General features: G+C 65.4%; 1 protein-coding gene across 1 annotated transcript in view; it reads right to left on the bottom strand.

Annotated features, from left to right (window-relative positions):
* SHANK1 (SH3 and multiple ankyrin repeat domains 1) overlaps positions 1 to 17,941 on the bottom strand; it is a gene marked incomplete at its 5' end in the record, with an annotated part of 142,119 nt that overhangs the window by 105,531 nt on the left and 18,647 nt on the right. Inside the window, 5 exons of the mRNA XM_090127546.1 lie at positions 1,116 to 1,182; positions 1,301 to 1,378; positions 6,614 to 6,730; positions 13,445 to 13,612; positions 16,935 to 17,092. Coding sequence (XP_089983672.1) covers positions 1,116 to 1,182; positions 1,301 to 1,378; positions 6,614 to 6,730; positions 13,445 to 13,612; positions 16,935 to 17,092 — 588 coding nt within the window. The remainder of the gene's footprint in view (positions 1 to 1,115; positions 1,183 to 1,300; positions 1,379 to 6,613; positions 6,731 to 13,444; positions 13,613 to 16,934; positions 17,093 to 17,941) is intronic.

Below are 17,941 nucleotides of genomic sequence, written 5' to 3'. Positions count from 1 at the left end.
GGGAGGGCAAAAAATGGGGGGGTGAAATGGGGGGGTAGAAAATAAGGGGGGGGCACACGGGTGGGGGGGGTAAAAAATGGGGGGGGGGCACAAAATGGGGGGGGGAGAAGAAAACAGAGGGGGGGGCACACAGGTGAGGGGGAGCCGTGTGCCCCCTGGTGACCCCATATCCCCCCCCCCCCCCTTTTTCATGACCCCCCCCCCCATTGCCACCTCAAATGCCCCCCCCCTCCCCCCGTGCCCCCCCCCTCTCCATAACCCCCCCCGCAATTTTACGGTGCCCCCCCCCCATTCATCCCAATGCCCCCATTGCCCCCATTGACCCCAAAGTTCCCACGGTTTCCATTCATCCCATTGCCCCCATTGTCACAAAGTTCCCACGGTTCCCATTCATCTCGATGCCACCATTGACCCCGAAGTTCCCACGGTTCCCATTCATCCCAATGCCCCCAATGCCCCCATTTCCCCCCATTGCCCCCAATGCCCCCATTTGCCCCAATGCCCCCATTCCCCCCATTCCCCCCATTTCCTCCATTCCCCCCATTGCCCGCATTGACCCCAAAGTTCCCATGGTTCCCATTCATCCCATTGCCCCCATTTCCCCCGCTGACCCCATTGCCCCCATTGCCCCCATTGCCCCCAATGCCCCCAATGCCCCCATTGCCCCCATTGCCCCCAATGCCCCCATTCCCCCCATTCACCCCAATGCCCCCATTAACCCTAAAAGCCCCCATTGCCCCCATTGCCCCCCTTTCCCCCAATGCCCCCAACCCCCCCAATGCCCCCATTGCCCCCATTTCCCCCAATGGCCCCATTTCCTCCATTCCCCCCATTGCCCCCAATGCCCCCATTGCCCCCAATGCCCCCATTGCCCCCCTTTCCCCCAATGCCCCCATTGCCCCCATTGCCCCCAATGCCCCCATTTCCCCCCATTTCATCCATTGCCCCCATTGCCCCCATTCCCCCCCCCCCCCCATTGCCCCCAATGCCCCCATTCACCCCATTTCCCCCATTTCCCCCCATTTCCCCCATTGCCCCCATTGCCCCCAATGCCCCCATTCCCCCCAACGCCCCCAAAATCCCCCCCAACCCCCCCCATCCCCCCCCCCACTCACCCACATCGCAGTCCCTGTGGTTCTTTATGAGCTCCCCCAGCTCGAAGTTCCCAGCGATGACGGCCACCTATGGGGCAGAAATTTGGGGAGGGGGGGGTGGCGAAGGGTGGGGGGCACAATTGGGGTCGCTGCACCCGATGTCCTGCCCCCCCCCCACCCCAAAATCTCCCCCCCCCCCCCCCCACCTGGAAGGGCGTCTGGCCACTGTTGTTCTTCACCTCCTTGTTGGCGCCGCGGTACAGCAGGATGCGGGCACAGCTCTCCTATGGGGGGGGAAATGTGGGGCTGGGGGGGCACTTGTGGGGCTGGATGGGGTCCCCGCTTATGGGTCTGGCCCCACACTTATGGGTCTGGGTGCCCACTTATGGGTCAGGCCCTACATTTATGGGTTTTTCCCCCCCACTTGTGGGTCTGGGTGCCCACTTTTGTGGGTCTGGGTGCCAACTTATGGGGGGGGAAATGTGGGGCTGGGGGGCACTTGTGGGGCTGGATGGGGTCCCCGCTTATGGGTCTGGCCCCACACTTATGGGTCTGGGTGCCCACTTATGGGTCAGAGCCCAATTTATGGGTCTGGGCCCCCATTTATGGGTTTGTGCCCATCGCTTGTGGGTCTGGGTGCCAACTTATGGGGGGGAGGAAATGTGGGGTTGGGGGGGCACTTGTGGGGCTGGATGGGGTCCCCGCTTATGGGTCTGGCCCCACACTTATGGGTCTGGCCCCACACTTATGGGTCTGGGCCCACACTTATGGGTCAGGCCCCCCACTTGTGGGTCTGGGCCCCCATTTATGGGTTTGTGCCCATCACTTGTGGGTCTGGGTGCCAACTTATGGGGGGGGAAATGTGGGGCTGGGGGGCACTTGTGGGGCTGGATGGGGTCCCCGCTTATGGGTCTGGCCCCACACTTATGGGTCTGGGTGCCCACTTATGGGTCAGGCCCTACATTTATGGGTTTTTCCCCCCCACTTGTGGGTCTGGGTGCCCACTTTTGTGGGTCTGGGTGCCAACTTATGGGGGGGGAAATGTGGGGTTGGGGGGGCACTTGTGGGGCTGGATGGGGTCCCCGCTTATGGGTCTGGCCCCACACTTATGGGTCACGTTGGCTACTTATGGGTCAGAGCCCCCACTTATGGGTCAGGGACCCCATTTATGGGTCAGATCCCACATTTATGGGTTTGTGCCCCCCACTTGTGGGTCTGGGTGCCCACTTATGGGTCAGGTCCCCCACTTATGGGTCTGGCCCCACACTTATGGGTCTGGGTGCCCACTTATGGGTCAGGCCCCCCACTTGTGGGTCTGGGCCACCATTTATGGGTTTGTGCCCATCGCTTGTGGGTCTGGGTGCCAACGTATGGGGGAGGAAATGTGGGGCTGGGGGGGCACTTGTGGGGCTGGATGGGGTCCCCGCTTATGGGTCTGGCCCCACACTTATGGGTCTGGGTGCCCACTTATGGGTCAGGCCCTACATTTATGGGTTTTTCCCCCCCACTTGTGGGTCTGGGTGCCCACTTTTGTGGGTCTGGGTGCCAACTTATGGGGGGGTAAATGTGGGGCTGGGGGGCACTTGTGGGGCTGGACGGGGTCCCCACTTATGGGTCTGGCCCCACACTTATGGGTCTGGGTGCCCACTTATGGGTCAGGCCCCCATTTATGGGTCTGGGCCCCCATTTATGGGTTTGTGCCCATCGCTTGTGGGTCTGGGTGCCAACTTATGGGGAGGAGGAAATGTGGGGCTGGGGGGGCACTTGTGGGGCTGGATGGGGTCCCCGCTTATGGGTCTGGGCCCACACTTATGGGTCTGGGTGCCCACTTATGGGTCAGGTCCCCCACTTATGGGTCTGGCCCCACACTTATGGGTCTGGGTGCCCACTTATGGGTCAGGCCCCCCACTTGTGGGTCTGGGCCACCATTTATGGGTTTGTGCCCATCGCTTGTGGGTCTGGGTGCCAACGTATGGGGGAGGAAATGTGGGGCTGGGGGGGCACTTGTGGGGCTGGATGGGGTCCCCGCTTATGGGTCTGGCCCCACACTTATGGGTCTGGGTGCCCACTTATGGGTCAGGCCCTACATTTATGGGTTTTTCCCCCCCACTTGTGGGTCTGGGTGCCCACTTTTGTGGGTCTGGGTGCCAACTTATGGGGGGGTAAATGTGGGGCTGGGGGGCACTTGTGGGGCTGGACGGGGTCCCCACTTATGGGTCTGGCCCCACACTTATGGGTCTGGGTGCCCACTTATGGGTCAGGCCCCCATTTATGGGTCTGGGCCCCCATTTATGGGTTTGTGCCCATCGCTTGTGGGTCTGGGTGCCAACTTATGGGGAGGAGGAAATGTGGGGCTGGGGGGGCACTTGTGGGGCTGGATGGGGTCCCCGCTTATGGGTCTGGGCCCACACTTATGGGTCTGGGTGCCCACTTATGGGTCAGGGCCCCCACTTCTGGGTCCAGCCCCCCACTTATGGGTCTGACCCCCCACTTACGGGTCCAACCCCCCACTTCTGGGTCCAGCCCCCCCACTTGTGGGTCCGACCCCCCCCCACTTATGGGTCCGACCACCCCCCACTTATGGGTCTGTTCCCCCACTTCTGGGTCCAGCCCCCCACTTATGGGTCTGACCCCCCACTTACGGGTCCAACCCCCCACTTCTGGGTCCAGCCCCCCCACTTGTGGGTCCGACCCCCCCCCACTTATGGGTCCGACCACCCCCCACTTATGGGTCTGTTCCCCCACTTCTGGGTCCAGCCCCCCACTTATGGGTCTGACCCCCCACTTACGGGTCCAACCCCCCACTTCTGGGTCCAGCCCCCCCACTTGTGGGTCCGACCCCCCCCCACTTATGGGTCCGACCACCCCCCACTTATGGGTCTGTTCCCCCACTTCTGGGTCCAGCCCCCCCACTTGTGGGTCCGACCCCCCCCCACTTATGGGTCCGACCACCCCCCACTTATGGGTCTGTTCCCCCACTTCTGGGTCCAGCCCCCCACTTATGGGTCCGACCCCCCACTTATGGGTCCTGCCCCCCCCACTTATCGGTCCAGCCCCGCACTTGTGGATCCAGCCCCCCACTTATGGGTCCAGCCCCCCACTTATGGGTCCAGCCCACCCACTTATGGGTCTGGTTGCCCACTTATGGGTCTGACCCCCCACTTATGGGTCCGAACCCCCACTTATGGGTCCAGCCCCCCACTTCTGGGTCTGACCCCCCACTTATGGGTCCAGCCCTTTCACTTATGGGTCCGATCCCCCACTTGTGGGTCCGACCCCCCACTTGTGGGTCCAGCCCCCCACTTATGGGTCCGACGCCCCACTTATGGGTCCAGCCCCCCACTTGTGGGTCCGACCCCCCACTTATGGGTCCAGCCCTCCCACTTATGGGTCTGGGTGCCCACTTATGGGTCCAGCCCCCCACTTATGGGTCCAGCCCTCCCACTTACGGGTCCGACCCCCCACTTATGGGTCCAGCCCCCCACTTATGGGTCCAGCCCTCCCACTTATGGGTCTGACCCCCCACTTATGGGTCCAGCCCCCCACTTACGGGTCCGACCCCCCACTTATGGGTCCAGCCCCCCACTTGTGGGTCCAGCCCTCCCACTTTTGGGTCCGACCCCCCCCACTTATGGGTCTGTGCCCCCACTTATGGGTCCAGCCCCCCACTTATGCGTCCGAACCCCCACTTATGGGTCCAGCCCTCCCACTTCTGGGTCCAGCCCCCCACTTATGGGTCCAGCCCCCCACTTATGGGTCTGGGTGCCCACTTATGGGTCCAGCCCCCCACTTATGGGTCCAGCCCCCCACTTCTGGGTCCGAGCCCCCACTTATGGGTCCAGCCCCCCACTTGTGGGTCTGACCCCCCTCCACTTATGGGTCTGTCCCCCTTCTCAGGGATCTGTCCCCCCACTTATGGGTCTGGGTGCCCACTTATGGGTCCAGCCCCCCACTTGTGGGTCCAGCCCTCCCACTTATGGGTCTGGGTGCCCACTTATGGGTCTGTGCCCCCACTTATGGGTCCAGCCCCCCACTTACGGGTCCGACCCCCCACTTATGGGTCCAGCCCCCCATTTGTGGGTCCAGCCCCCCACTTCTGGGTCCAGCCCCCCACTTATGGGTCTGGGTGCCCACTTATAGGTCCAGCCACCCCACTTATGGGTCTGGGTGCCCACTTCTGGGTCCAGCCCCCCACTTATGGGTCTGGGTGCCCACTTATGGGTCCAGCCACCCCACTTATGGGTCTGGGTGCCCACTTATGGGTCCGAACCCCCACTTCTGGGTCCAGCCCTCCCACTTCTGGGTCCAGCCCCCCACTTCTGGGTCCAGCCCCCCACTTATGGGTCTGGGTGCCCACTTATGGGTCCAGCCCCCCACTTATGGATCCGACCCCCCTACTTCTGGGTCCAGCACCCCACTTGTGGGTCCAGCCCTCCCACTTCTGGGTCCAGCCCCCCACTTATGGGTCTGGGTGCCCACTTATGGGTCCGAACCCCCACTTATGGGTCCAGCCCTCCCACTTCTGGGTCCAGCCCCCCACTTCTGGGTCCAGCCCCCCACTTATGGGTCTGGGTGCCCACTTCTGGGTCCAGCCCTCCCACTTATGGGTCCAGCCCCCCACTTATGGGTCCGACCCCCCACTTCTGGGTCCAGCCCCCACTTATGGGTCCGACCCCCCACTTATGGGTCTGTCCCCCTTCTCAGGGATCTGTCCCTCCACTTATGGGTCTGGGTGCCCACTTATGGGTCCAGCCCCCCACTTGTGGGTCTGGGTGCCCACTTATGGGTCCGACCCCCCACTTCTGGGTCCAGCCCCCCCACTTATGGGTCTGGGTGCCCACTTATGGGTCTGACCCCCCAGTTATGGGTCCGACCCCCCACTTATGGGTCCAGCCCCCCACTTATGGGTCTGGGTGCCCACTTCTGGGTCCAGCCCTCCCACTTATGGGTCCAGCCCCCCACTTATGGGTCCGACCCCCCACTTCTGGGTCCAGCCCCCACTTATGGGTCCAGCCCCCCACTTATGGGTCTGGGTGCCCACTTATGGGTCTAGCCCCCCACTTGTGGGTCTGGGTGCCCACTTATGGGTCCGACCCCCCACTTCTGGGTCCAGCCCTCCCACTTATGGGTCCAGCCCCCCACTTGTGGGTCCAGCCCTCCCACTTCTGGGTCCAGCCCCCCACTTATGGGTCTGGGTGCCCACTTATGGGTCCGGTCTCCCACTTATGGGTCCGGCCCCCCACTTATGGGTCCAGCCCCCCACTTGTGGGTCTGGGTGCCCACTTCTGGGTCCAGCCCCCCACTTATGGGTCTGGGTGCCCACTTATGGGTCCAGCCCCCCACTTGTGGGTCCAGCCCTCCCACTTCTGGGTCCAGCCCCCCACTTATGGGTCTGGGTGCCCACTTATGGGTCCGGTCTCCCACTTATGGGTCCGACCTCCCACTTCTGGGTCCAGCCCCCCACTTATGGGTCTGACCCCCCTTACTTATGGGTCCAGCCCCCCACTTGTGGGTCTGACCTTGTTGTATAGGGCGCAGATGTGCAGCGCTGTGTTTCCGGACGCGTTCTGGGCCGCCGCCTCCGCCCCATAGAACAGCAGGTGCTCCAGGTGCTGAGAGTGGCCGTGCTGGCACGCCTGGCAATGGGGGGGTCTGTGGGCACGGGGGGGGCACGGGGGGGGGCATGGGGGGGGCATTGGGGGGGTGGGGGCACGGGGGGGGCAGAAGGGGGGGGAGTGGGGGGCGCCCCATAGAACAGCAGGTGCCTGGCAATGGGGGGGGGGGTGGGCATGGGGGAGGCATGGGGGGGGGGGCATTGGGGGGGGGGCCATTGGGGGGGGGCAGGAGGGGGGCATGGGCATGGGGGGGGCATAAGGGGCAAATAGGGTGGCATGGGGGGGCATGGGGGGGGATATGGGGGGCATGGGGGAGGTGATGGGGGGCATTGGGGAGGGGGCACGAGGGGGGTGGCATTGGGGGGGAGTGGGGGGCATAAGGGGCAAATAGGGGGGCGTGGGGGGGCATGGGGGGGGCATGAAGGGGGGTATGGGGGGCAGGAGGGGGGGCATGGGGGGGGGCACAGGGGGGGGGGCAGGAGGGGGGCATGGGCATGGGGGGGCATAAGGGGCAAATAGGGGGGCTTGGGGGGGCATGGGGGGGGATATGGGGGGCATTAGGGGGGCATGGGGGGGGTATGGGGGGCAGGAGGGGGGCATGAGGGGCAAATAGGGGGACTTTGGGGGGCAGGAGGGGGGCATGGGCATGGGGGGGCATAAGGGGCAAATAGGGGGGCTTGGGGGGGCATGGGGGGGGATATGGGGGGCATGGGGGAGGTGATGGGGGGCATTGGGGAGGGGGCACGACAGGGGGGCACTTGGGGGGGGACGGGGGGGCAGGAGGGGGGCATAAGGGGTAAATAGGGGGGCGTGGGGAGGCAATAGGGGGTGTTGGGGGCAGGAGGGGGGCACGGGACGGGGCATGAGGGGGGGGAATTGGGGGGGGGGCACTTTGGGGGGGGGCAGGAGGGGGGCATGGGCATGGGGGGGGCATAAGGGGAAAATAGGGGGGCGTGGGGGGGTATGGGGGGGGATATGGGGGGCAGGGGGGGGGCATGAGGGGCAAATAGAGGGACTTTGGGGGTCATGGGGGGGGCATGAAGGGGGGCATGGGGGGGCATGGGGTGGCAGGAGGGGGGGGCATAAGGGGAAAATAGGGGGGCATGGGGGGGGTATGGGGGGGATATGGGGGGCAGGGGGGGCGTGGGGGGGGGGCATAAAGGGAAAATAGGGGGGTGTGGGGGGGTATGGGGGGCATAAGGGGGGGCATTGGGGGGGTGGGGGCACGGGGGGGGCAGAAGGGGGGGGAGTGGGGGGCGCCCCATAGAACAGCAGGTGCTCCAGGTGCTGGGAGTGCCTGGCAATGGGGGGGTCTGTGGGCATGGGGTGGCACGGGGGGGGGCACTGGGGGGGAGGGGGCACGAGGGGGGAGGAATTGGGGGGGGAGGGGGGGCAGGAGGGGGGCATAAGGGGCAAATAGGGGAGCGTGGGGGGGGCATGAAGGGGGATATGGGGGCAGGGGGGGGTGTGGGGGGGCATGAGGGGAAACTAGGGGGGTGTGGGGGGGGCATGAAGGGGGATATGGGGGGCATTAGGGGGGCATGGGGGGCAGGAGGGGGGCATGGGAGGGGCTTGAAGGGGCATGGGGGGGTGGGGGGGCAGGGGGAGGTATGGGGGGGCATGAAGGGGGGCATGGGGGGGCAGGAGGGGGGGGCATAAGGGGAAAATAGGGGGGTGTGGGGGGGTATGGGGGGCATGGGGGGGCACGGGGGGGGAGTTTGGGGCAAAAGGGGGCGAGGGGGGCATGGGGGATGTGGGGTGGCATGGGGGGGGCATGAAGGGGAGGCTTGGGGGGGGGCAAGGGGTGGCATGAGGGGGGGCATAAGGGGAAAATAGGGGGGCGTGGGGGGGCATGGAGGGGGTATGGGGGGCATGGGAGGGGGGCATGGGGGGCATGGGGGGGGCACAGGGGGTGGCACAAGGGGGGGGGAGTGGGGGGAGCAAGGGGGCGTGGGGGGGGCAGGAGTGGGGGGCACGGGGGGGGGAGTGGGGGGCAGGAGGGGGCATGGGGGGGGCATGGGAGTGGGGGGGGGGCATGATGGGGGTGTGGGGGGGCATTAGGGGGGCATGGGGGGGTATGGGGGGTAGGAGGGGGGCATGGGAGGGGGCATGAGGTGGGGGGCATGGGGGGGGGGCATGAGGGGGGGGGCATGGGGGGGGCAGGAGGGGGGCATGGGCATGAGGGGGGGCATAAGGGGAAAATAGGGGGGCTTGGGGGGGGCATGAGGGTGGAATGTGGGGGTATGGGTGGCAGGAGGAGGGCATGGGAGGGGGCATGAGGGGGGGCACGGGGGGGGGCACGAGGGGGTGGCACGAGAGGGGGAAGGGGGGGCAGGAGGGGGGCATAAGGGGCAAATAGGGGGACATTGGGGGGCATGGGGGGGGCATGGGGGGGTATTGGGGTGGGGAATGGGGGGGCATGAGGGGGGTATGGGGGGAATGGGGGGCATGGGGGGCACGGGGAGGGGACGGGGGGCACTTGGGGGGGGTACTGGGGGGGCATAAGGGGCAAATAGGGGGGCATGGGGGGGCATGGAGGGGGTATTGGGGGCGGGAGGGGGGCATGGGGGGGTGGGCATGAGGGGGGGGGCCCAGGGTGGGGCAGGAGGTGGGCATGGGCATGAGGGGGGGGCATAAGGGGAAAATAGGGGGGCATGGGGGGGGAGGGGGAGCAGGAGGGGGGCATAAGGGGCAAATAGGGGGACTTTGGGGGGCATGGGGGGGGCATGAAGGGGGGTATGGGGGGCAGGGGGGGGCATGGGGGGCATGGGGGGGGAGTGTGGGGCACAAGGGGGCATGGGGGGGAGGGGGGGGCATGAGGGGGGGCGGGGGGGGCATAAGGGGAAAATAGGGGGGCGTGGGGGGGCATGGGGGGGCATGAGGGGGGAGTGTGGGGCATGAGGGGGGGCACGGGGGGCATGGGGGGGCACAAGGGGGGGGAGTGTGGGGAGCAAGGGGGCGTGGGGGGGCATGGGGGGGTATGGGGGGATATGGGGGGCATGGGGGGGCAGGGGGGGGAGTGTGGGGCACAAGGGGGGCATGGGGGGGCACGAATGGGGGGTCATGGGGGGGGTATGGGGGGTGTGGGTGGGCACGGGGGGGGCACGGGGGGTGGCAGAAGGGGGGGGAATGTGGGGCACAAGGGGGTGTGGGGGGTATGGGGGGGCACGGGGGGGGCATGCGGGGGGAGTGTGGGGCACAAGGGGGCACGAGGGGGGCACGAGGGGGGCATAAGGGGGGCGTGGGGGGGTGTGGGGCACGAGGGGGGCACGAGTGGGGGGGGCGTGTGGGGCACAAGGGGGCACGATGGGGCGCTGCGTGCAGCGCTATGGGGCGCTGTGCGGCGCTGTGGGGCGGTGGGGTACTGTGGGCACTAGGAGGCGCTGTGGGGCGCTATGGGATTTTGTGGAGTGCTATGGGGCGCTATGGGGCGCTATGGGGCGCTGTGGGGTGCTATGGGGCGCTATGGGGCGCTATGGGGCGCTGTGGGGCGCTGTGGGGCGTTGGGGTGCTGTGGGACGAGAGGGAGCTGTGGGGCGCTATGGGACTTTGTGCAGCGCTATGGGGCGCTATGGGGCACAGCGAGGAGCGCTATGGGGCGCTGTGGGGCGCTGTGGGGCATTGGGGTGCTGTGGGACGAGAGGGCGCTGTGGGGCGCTATGGGGTGCGATGGGGCGCTATGGGGCGCTATGGGGCACAGCGAGGAGCGCTGTGGGGCGCTATGGGGCGCTATGGGGCGCTGTGGGGCGCTGTGGGGCGGTGGGGTGCTGTGGGACGAGAGGGCGCTGTGGGGCGCTATGGGGCGCTATGGGGCGCTATGGGGCACAGCGAGGAGCGCTGTGGGGTGCTGTGGGGCGCTGTGGGGCACTATGGAGCGCTATGGGGCGCTGTGGGGCGCTGTGGGGCGTTGGGGTGCTGTGGGACGAGAGGGCGCTGTGGGGCGCTATGGGGCGCGATGGGGCGCTATGGGGCGCTATGGGGCACAGCGAGGAGCGCTGTGGGGTGCTGTGGGGCGCTATGGGCCGCTATGGGGCGCTGTGGGGCGCTGTGGGGCGTTGGGGTGCTGTGGGACGAGAGGGCGCTGTGGGGCGCTATGGGGCGCTATGGGGCACAGTGAGGAGCGCTGTGGGGCGCTGTGGGGCGCTATGGGGCACTATGGAGCGCTATGGGGCGCTGTGGGGCGCTGTGGGGCGTTGGGGTGCTGTGGGACGAGAGGGCGCTGTGGGGCGCTATGGGGCGCTATGGGGCGCTATGGGGCACAGCGAGGAGCGCTGTGGGGCGCTATGGGGCGCTATGGGGCGCTGTGGGGCGCTGTGGGGCGGTGGGGTGCTGTGGGACGAGAGGGCGCTGTGGGGCGCTATGGGGCGCTATGGGGCGCTATGGGGCACAGCGAGGAGCGCTGTGGGGTGCTGTGGGGCGCTATGGGACACTATGGGGCGCTATGGGGCGCTGTGGGGCGCTGTGGGGCGTTGGGGTGCTGTGGGCACTAGGAGGCGCTGTGGGGCGCTATGGGATTTTGTGGAGCGCTATGGGGCGCTATGGGGCACAGCAAGGAGCGCTATGGGGCGCTGTGGGGCGCTGTGGGGTGTTGGGGCGCTGTGGGACGAGAGGGCGCTGTGGGGCGCTATGGGGCGCTATGGGGCACAGCGAGGAGCGCTGTGGGGCGCTGTGGGGCGCTATGGGGCGCTGTGGGGCGCTATGAGGCGCTGTGGGGCGCTGTGGGGTGTTGGGGTGCTGTGGGACGAGAGGGCGCTGTTGGGCGCTATGGGGCGCTGTGGGGCGCTGTGGGGCGCTATGGGGCACAGCGAGGAGCGCTGTGGGGCGCTATGGGGCGCAATGGGCACTATGGGGCGCTATGGGGCGCTATGGGGCGCAATGGGCATCAGGGGGCGCAATCGGACGCTACGGTGCACTATGGGCACCAGAGGGCGCTATGGGGCGCTATGGGACGCTATGGGGCGCTATGGGGCGCTATGGGGCGCTATGGGGAGCTATGGGGCGCTATGGAGAGCTATGGGGTGCTATGGGGCGCTATGGGACGCTATGGGGCGCTATGGGGAGCTATGGGGTGCTATGGGGCACTATGGGACGCTATGGGGCGCTATGGGGCGCTATGGGGAGCTATGGGGCGCTATGGGGAGCTATGGGGCGCTATGGGACGCTATGGGGCGCTATGGGGCGCTATGGGGAGCTATGGGGCGCTATGGAGAGCTATGGGGTGCTATGGGGCGCTATGGGACGCTATGGGGCGCTATGGGGAGCTATGGGGTGCTATGGGGCACTATGGGACGCTATGGGGCGCTGTGGGGCGCTGTGGGGCGCTGTGGGGCGCTATGAAGCTCTATGGGCACTAGGGGGCGCTATGGGGTGCTATAGAGCGCTATGGCCACTAGGGGGCGCTGTGGAACGTTTTGGGTCAGACCGAGGAGCGCTATGGGGCGCTATGGGGCGCTATGGGGTGCTATGGGGAGCTATGGGTGCAATGGAGCTCTATGGGCACTTGGGGGAGCTCCGGTGCGTTAAGGGCCAGAACGAGGAGCGCTATGGGGCGCTATGGGTGCTATAATGCGCTATGGGCACCAGGGGGCTCTGTGGAGCGTTATGGGGCAGACCGAGGAGCGCTATGGGGCGCTATGGGGCGCTATGGGGCGCTATAGTGCGCTATGGGCACCAGGGGGCGCTGTGGGGCGCTATGGGTGCAATGGAGCTCTATGGCCACTAGGGGGCGCTATGGGTGCTATGAAGCAACGTGGCCACCAGGGGGCGCTCCGGTGCGTTATGGGTCAGACCGAGGAGCGCTATGGGGCGCTATGGGGCGCTATGGGGCACTATAGGTGCAATGGAGCGCAATGGCCACCAGGGGGCTCTATGGAGCGCTATGAAGCGCAATGTTGCGCTATGGCCACCAGGGGGCGCTCTGGTGCGTTATGGGTCAGACCGAGGAGCTCTATGGGGCGCTATGGGGCGCTGTGGGTCGCTATGGGGTGCTACAGTGTGCTATGGGCACCAGGGGGCGCAGTGGGGCGCTATGGGTGCAATGGAGCGCTATGGCCACTAGGGGGCGCTGCGGGGCGCTATAGAGCGCAATGGGCACCAGGGGTGCAATGGAGCGCAATGGCCACCAGGGGGCGCTATGGAGCACTGTGAAGCGCAATGCTGCACTATGGCCACCAGGGGGCGCTGTGGGGCTTTATGGGTCAGAACGAGGAGAGCTGTGGGGCTTCATGGAGCGCTATGAATCGCTATGGGCACCAGGGGGCGTGATGGAGCGCTATGGGGCTGACCGAGGAGCGCTATGGGGCGCTGTGGGGTGCTATGGAGCGCTATGGGGCACTATAGGTGCAATGGAGCTCTATGGCCACTAGGGGGCGCTATAGGTGCAATGGAGCGCAATGGCCAGCAGGGGGCGCTATGGAACGCAATGAAGCGCAATGTTGCGCTATGGCCACCAGGGGGCGCTAAGAGGCGCTATTGGTGCAATGGAGCGCAATGGCCACCAGGGGGCGCTAAGAGGCGCTATTGGTGCAATGGAGCGCAATGGCCACCAGGGGGCGCTAAGAGGCGCTATTGGTGCAATGGAGCGCAATGGCCACCAGGGGGCACTAAGAGGCGCTATAGGTGCAATGAAGCGCAATGGCCACCAGGGGGCGCTCCGGTGCGTTATGTGTCAGACCGAGGAGCGCTATGGGGCGCTGTGGGGCGCTATGGGGCGCTATGGGGCGCCGTGGGGCTGACCTGGTGAATCTCCTGCCATCCGTTCTCGTCCTCGGTGCCGATCCGGGCGCGGTGGGCCAGCAGCAGCTCGCAGCAGCGCGGGTCGCCCCCCACCATGGCCGTGTGGTACAGCGGCGTCAGACCGCGCCGGTCCTTGTAGTTCGGGGAGCCCCCCAAGTCCAGCAGGGCCTGAGGGGGGGGGGGGGGGGGAACAACGTCAGCTCTGCCCCATAGAGAGCTCTGCCCCATAGGGAGCGCTGCCCCATAGAGAGATCTGCCCCATAGGGAGACCTGCCCTATAGGGAGATCTGCGCTGTAGAGACCTGCCCTATAGGGAGCTCTGCCCCATAGAGAGCTCTGCCCCATAGGGAGATCTGCCCCATAGAGAGCTCAGCCCCATAGGGAGCTCGGCCCTATAGGGAGCTCTGCCCCATAGGGAGATCTGCCCCATAGGGAGCTCTGCCCCATAGAGAGCTCAGCCCCATAGGGAGCTCGGCCCTATAGGGAGCTCTGCCCCATAGGGAGCTCTGCCCCATAGGGAGACCTGTCCCATAGGGAGATCTGCCCCATAGGGAGCTCTGCCCCATAGGGAGATCTGCCCCATAGAGAGCTCTGCCCCATAGGGAGCTCTGCCCCATAGGGAGATCTGCCCCATAGAGAGCTCAGCCCCATAGGGAGCTCGGCCCTATAGGGAGCTCTGCCCCATAGGGAGATCTGCCCCATAGGGAGCTCTGCCCCATAGAGAGCTCAGCCCCATAGGGAGCTCGGCCCTATAGGGAGCTCTGCCCCATAGGGAGCTCTGCCCCATAGGGAGACCTGTCCCATAGGGAGATCTGCCCCATAGGGAGCTCTGCCCTATAGGGAGCTCTGCCCCATAGAGAGCTCTGCCCCATAGGGAGCTCTGCCCCATAGGGAGATCTGCCCCATAGAGAGCTCAGCCCCATAGGGAGCTCGGCCCTATAGGGAGCTCTGCCCCATAGGGAGATCTGCCCCATAGGGAGCTCTGCCCCATAGAGAGCTCAGCCCCATAGGGAGCTCGGCCCTATAGGGAGCTCTGCCCCATAGGGAGCTCTGCCCCATAGGGAGACCTGTCCCATAGGGAGATCTGCCCCATAGGGAGCTCTGCCCTATAGGGAGCTCTGCCCCATAGAGAGCTCTGCCCCATAGGGAGCTCTGCCCCATAGGGAGATCTGCCCCATAGAGAGCTCAGCCCCATAGGGAGCTCGGCCCTATAGGGAGCTCTGCCCCATAGGGAGATCTGCCCCATAGGGAGCTCTGCCCCATAGAGAGCTCAGCCCCATAGGGAGCTCGGCCCTATAGGGAGCTCTGCCCCATAGGGAGCTCTGCCCCATAGGGAGACCTGTCCCATAGGGAGATCTGCCCCATAGGGAGCTCTGCCCTATAGGGAGCTCTGCCCCATAGAGAGCTCTGCCCCATAGGGAGCTCTGCCCCATAGGGAGATCTGCCCTATAGGGAGACATGCCCTATAGAGAGACCTGTCCCATAGAGAGCTCTGCCCCATAGGGAGCTCGGCCCCATAGGGAGACCTGCCCCATAGAGAACTCTGCCCCATAAGGAGCTCTGCCCTATAGGGAGATCTGCCCCATAGAGAGATCTGCCCCATAGGGAGCTCAGCCCCATAGGGAGATCTGCCCTATAGGGAGCTCTGCCCTATAGGGAGATCTGCCCTATAGAGAACTCTGACCCATAGGGAGCTCTGCCCTATAGGGAGACCTGCCCCATAGACAGCCTTGCCCCATAGGGAGACCTGCCCCATAGAGAACTCTGCCCCATAGGGAGACCTGCCCTATAGAGAGACGTGTCCCATAGAGAGCTCTGCCCCATAGGGAGCTCTGCCCCATAGGGAGACCTGCCCCATGGAGAGCTCTGCCCCATAGGGAGCTCGGCCCTATAGGGAGATCTGTCGCATAGGGACATATCCCCCCATATCCCCCCATATCCCCCTTTAACCCCCACAAATCCCCCATATCCCCCCCATATCCCCCATATCCCCCCATATCCCCCATAAATCCCCCATATCCCCCCCATATCCCCCTCTAACCCCCCCAAATCCCCCATAAATCCCCCATATCCCCCTCTAACCCCCCATATCCCCCCCATATCCCCCCATATCCCCCATATCCCCCCCATATCCCCCTCTAACCCCCATAACTCCCCCATATCCCCCCATATCCCCCTCTAACACCCATAACTCCCCCATATCCCCCTCAAACCCCCCATATCCCCCCATATCCCCCTCTAACCCCCACAAATCCCCCATATCCCCCCCATATCCCCCCCTATATCCCTCCCATCCCCCATATCCCCCCATATCCCCCATAACTCCCCCATATCCCCCCATATCCCCCTCTAACCCCCACAAATCCCCCATATCCCCCCCATATCCCCCCCTATATCCCTCCCATCCCCCATATCCCCCCATATCCCCCCATATCCCCCTCTAACCCCCACAAATTCCCCATGTCCCCCCCATATCCCCCCATATCCCCCTCTAACACCCATAACTCCCCCATATCCCCCTCAAACCCCCCATATCCCCCCATATCCCCCTCTAACCCCCCCAAACCTCCCATATCCCCCCCATATCCCCCTCTAACCCCCACAAATCCCCCATATCCCCCCCAAATCCCCCATATCCCCCCATATCCCCCATAACTCCCCCATATCCCCCCATATCCCCCTCTAACCCCCACAAATCCCCCATATCCCCCCCATATCCCCCCCTATATCCCACCATATCCCCCTCTAACCCCCATAAATCCCCCATATCCCCCCCATATCCTCCATAACTCCCCCATATCCCCCCATATCCCCCCATAACCCCCCCAAATCCCCCATATCCCCCCATATCCCTCTCTAACCCCCCCAAATCCCCCATATCCCCCCCAAATCCCCCATATCCCCCTCTAACAACCATAACCCCCCCATATCCCCCCCATATCTCCCCATATCCCCCTCTATCCCCCACAAATCCCCCATATCCCCCCCATATCCCCCCATATCCCCCTCTAACACCCATAACTCCCCCATATCCCCTACATATCCCCCCATATTCCCCTCTAACCCCCCCAAATCCCCCATAAATCCCCCATATCCCCCTCAACCCCCCCCAAATCCCCCATATCCCCCATAACTCCCCTATACCCCCCCATATCCTCCCATATCCCCCTCTAACAACCATAACTCCCCCATATCCCCCCCATATCTCCCCATATCCCCCTCTATCCCCCACAAATCCCCCATATCCCCCCCATATCCCCCCATATCCCCCTCTAACCCCCATATCTCCCCCATATGCCCCCATATCCCCCTCTAACCCCCATAACTCCCCCATATCCCCCCCATATCCCCCTCTAACCCCCATAACTCCCCCATATCCCCCCCAAATCCCCCATAAATCCCCCATATCCCCCTCTAACCCCCCCAAATCCCCCATAAATCCCCCATATCCCCCTCTAACCCCCCCAAATCCCCCATATCCCCCCCCTACCAGCAGAGCGGGGTATCTCCTGGTGCACACAGCTCTGTGTAGGGCCGTGGCCCCGTCCCGTGCCCTAAAATCCAGGTGTGCCCCCCCCAGGCACAGCAGTCGGATGATCTCCACCTCCCCCGGCCCGTCCCGCTGCGCCGCCAGCGTCAGGGGGGTCTCTGCAACCCCAAAACAAGGGGGGGTCAGGGGGGGCAGTGGGGGCATTGGGGGCAATGGGGGCATTGGGGGGAATGGGGGGAATGGGGGGAATGGGGGGAATGGGGGTCAGGGGGGGCAATGGGGGCATTGGGGGCACTTGGGGGCAATGGGGGCATTGGGGGGAATGGGGGGAATGGGGGCATTGGGGGCAATGGGGGCAATGGGGGCATTGGGGGGAATGGGGGCATTGGGGGCAATGGGGGCAATGGGGGCAATGGGGGGAATGGGGGCATTGGGGGGAATGGGGGCATTGGGGGCAATGGGGGCAATGGGGGCATTGGGGGGAATGGGGGCAATGGGGGGAATGGGGGCAATGGGGGCATTGGGGGGAATGGGGGCAATGGGGGGAATGGGGGCAATGGGGGCATTGGGGGCAATGGGGGCATTGGGGGAAATGGGGGCAATGGGGGGAATGGGGGCAATGGGGGGAATGGGGGCAATGGGGGGAATGGGGGCAATGGGGGGAATGGGGGCAATGGGGGCATTGGGGGGAATGGGGGCAATGGGGGGAATGGGGGCATTGGGGGGAATGGGGGCAATGGGGGCATTGGGGGGAATGGGGGCAATGGGGGGAATGGGGGCAATGGGGGCATTGGGGGCAATGGGGGCATTGGGGGGAATGGGGGCAATGGGGGCATTGGGGGGAATGGGGGCAATGGGGGGAATGGGGGCAATGGGGGCATTGGGGGGAATGGGGGCAATGGGGGGAATGGGGGCATTGGGGGGAATGGGGGCAATGGGGGCATTGGGGGGAATGGGGGCAATGGGGGGAATGGGGGCAATGGGGGCATTGGGGGCAATGGGGGCAA

This window comes from Phasianus colchicus, chromosome 31 (assembly GCF_987193195.1).
Source record: "Phasianus colchicus chromosome 31, bPhaCol1.hap1.1, whole genome shotgun sequence".
Taxonomy (NCBI): Eukaryota; Metazoa; Chordata; class Aves; order Galliformes; family Phasianidae; genus Phasianus; species Phasianus colchicus.
Note: the sequence above shows the minus strand (reverse complement) of the source record. Positions and strands in the feature narration are given on the sequence as shown.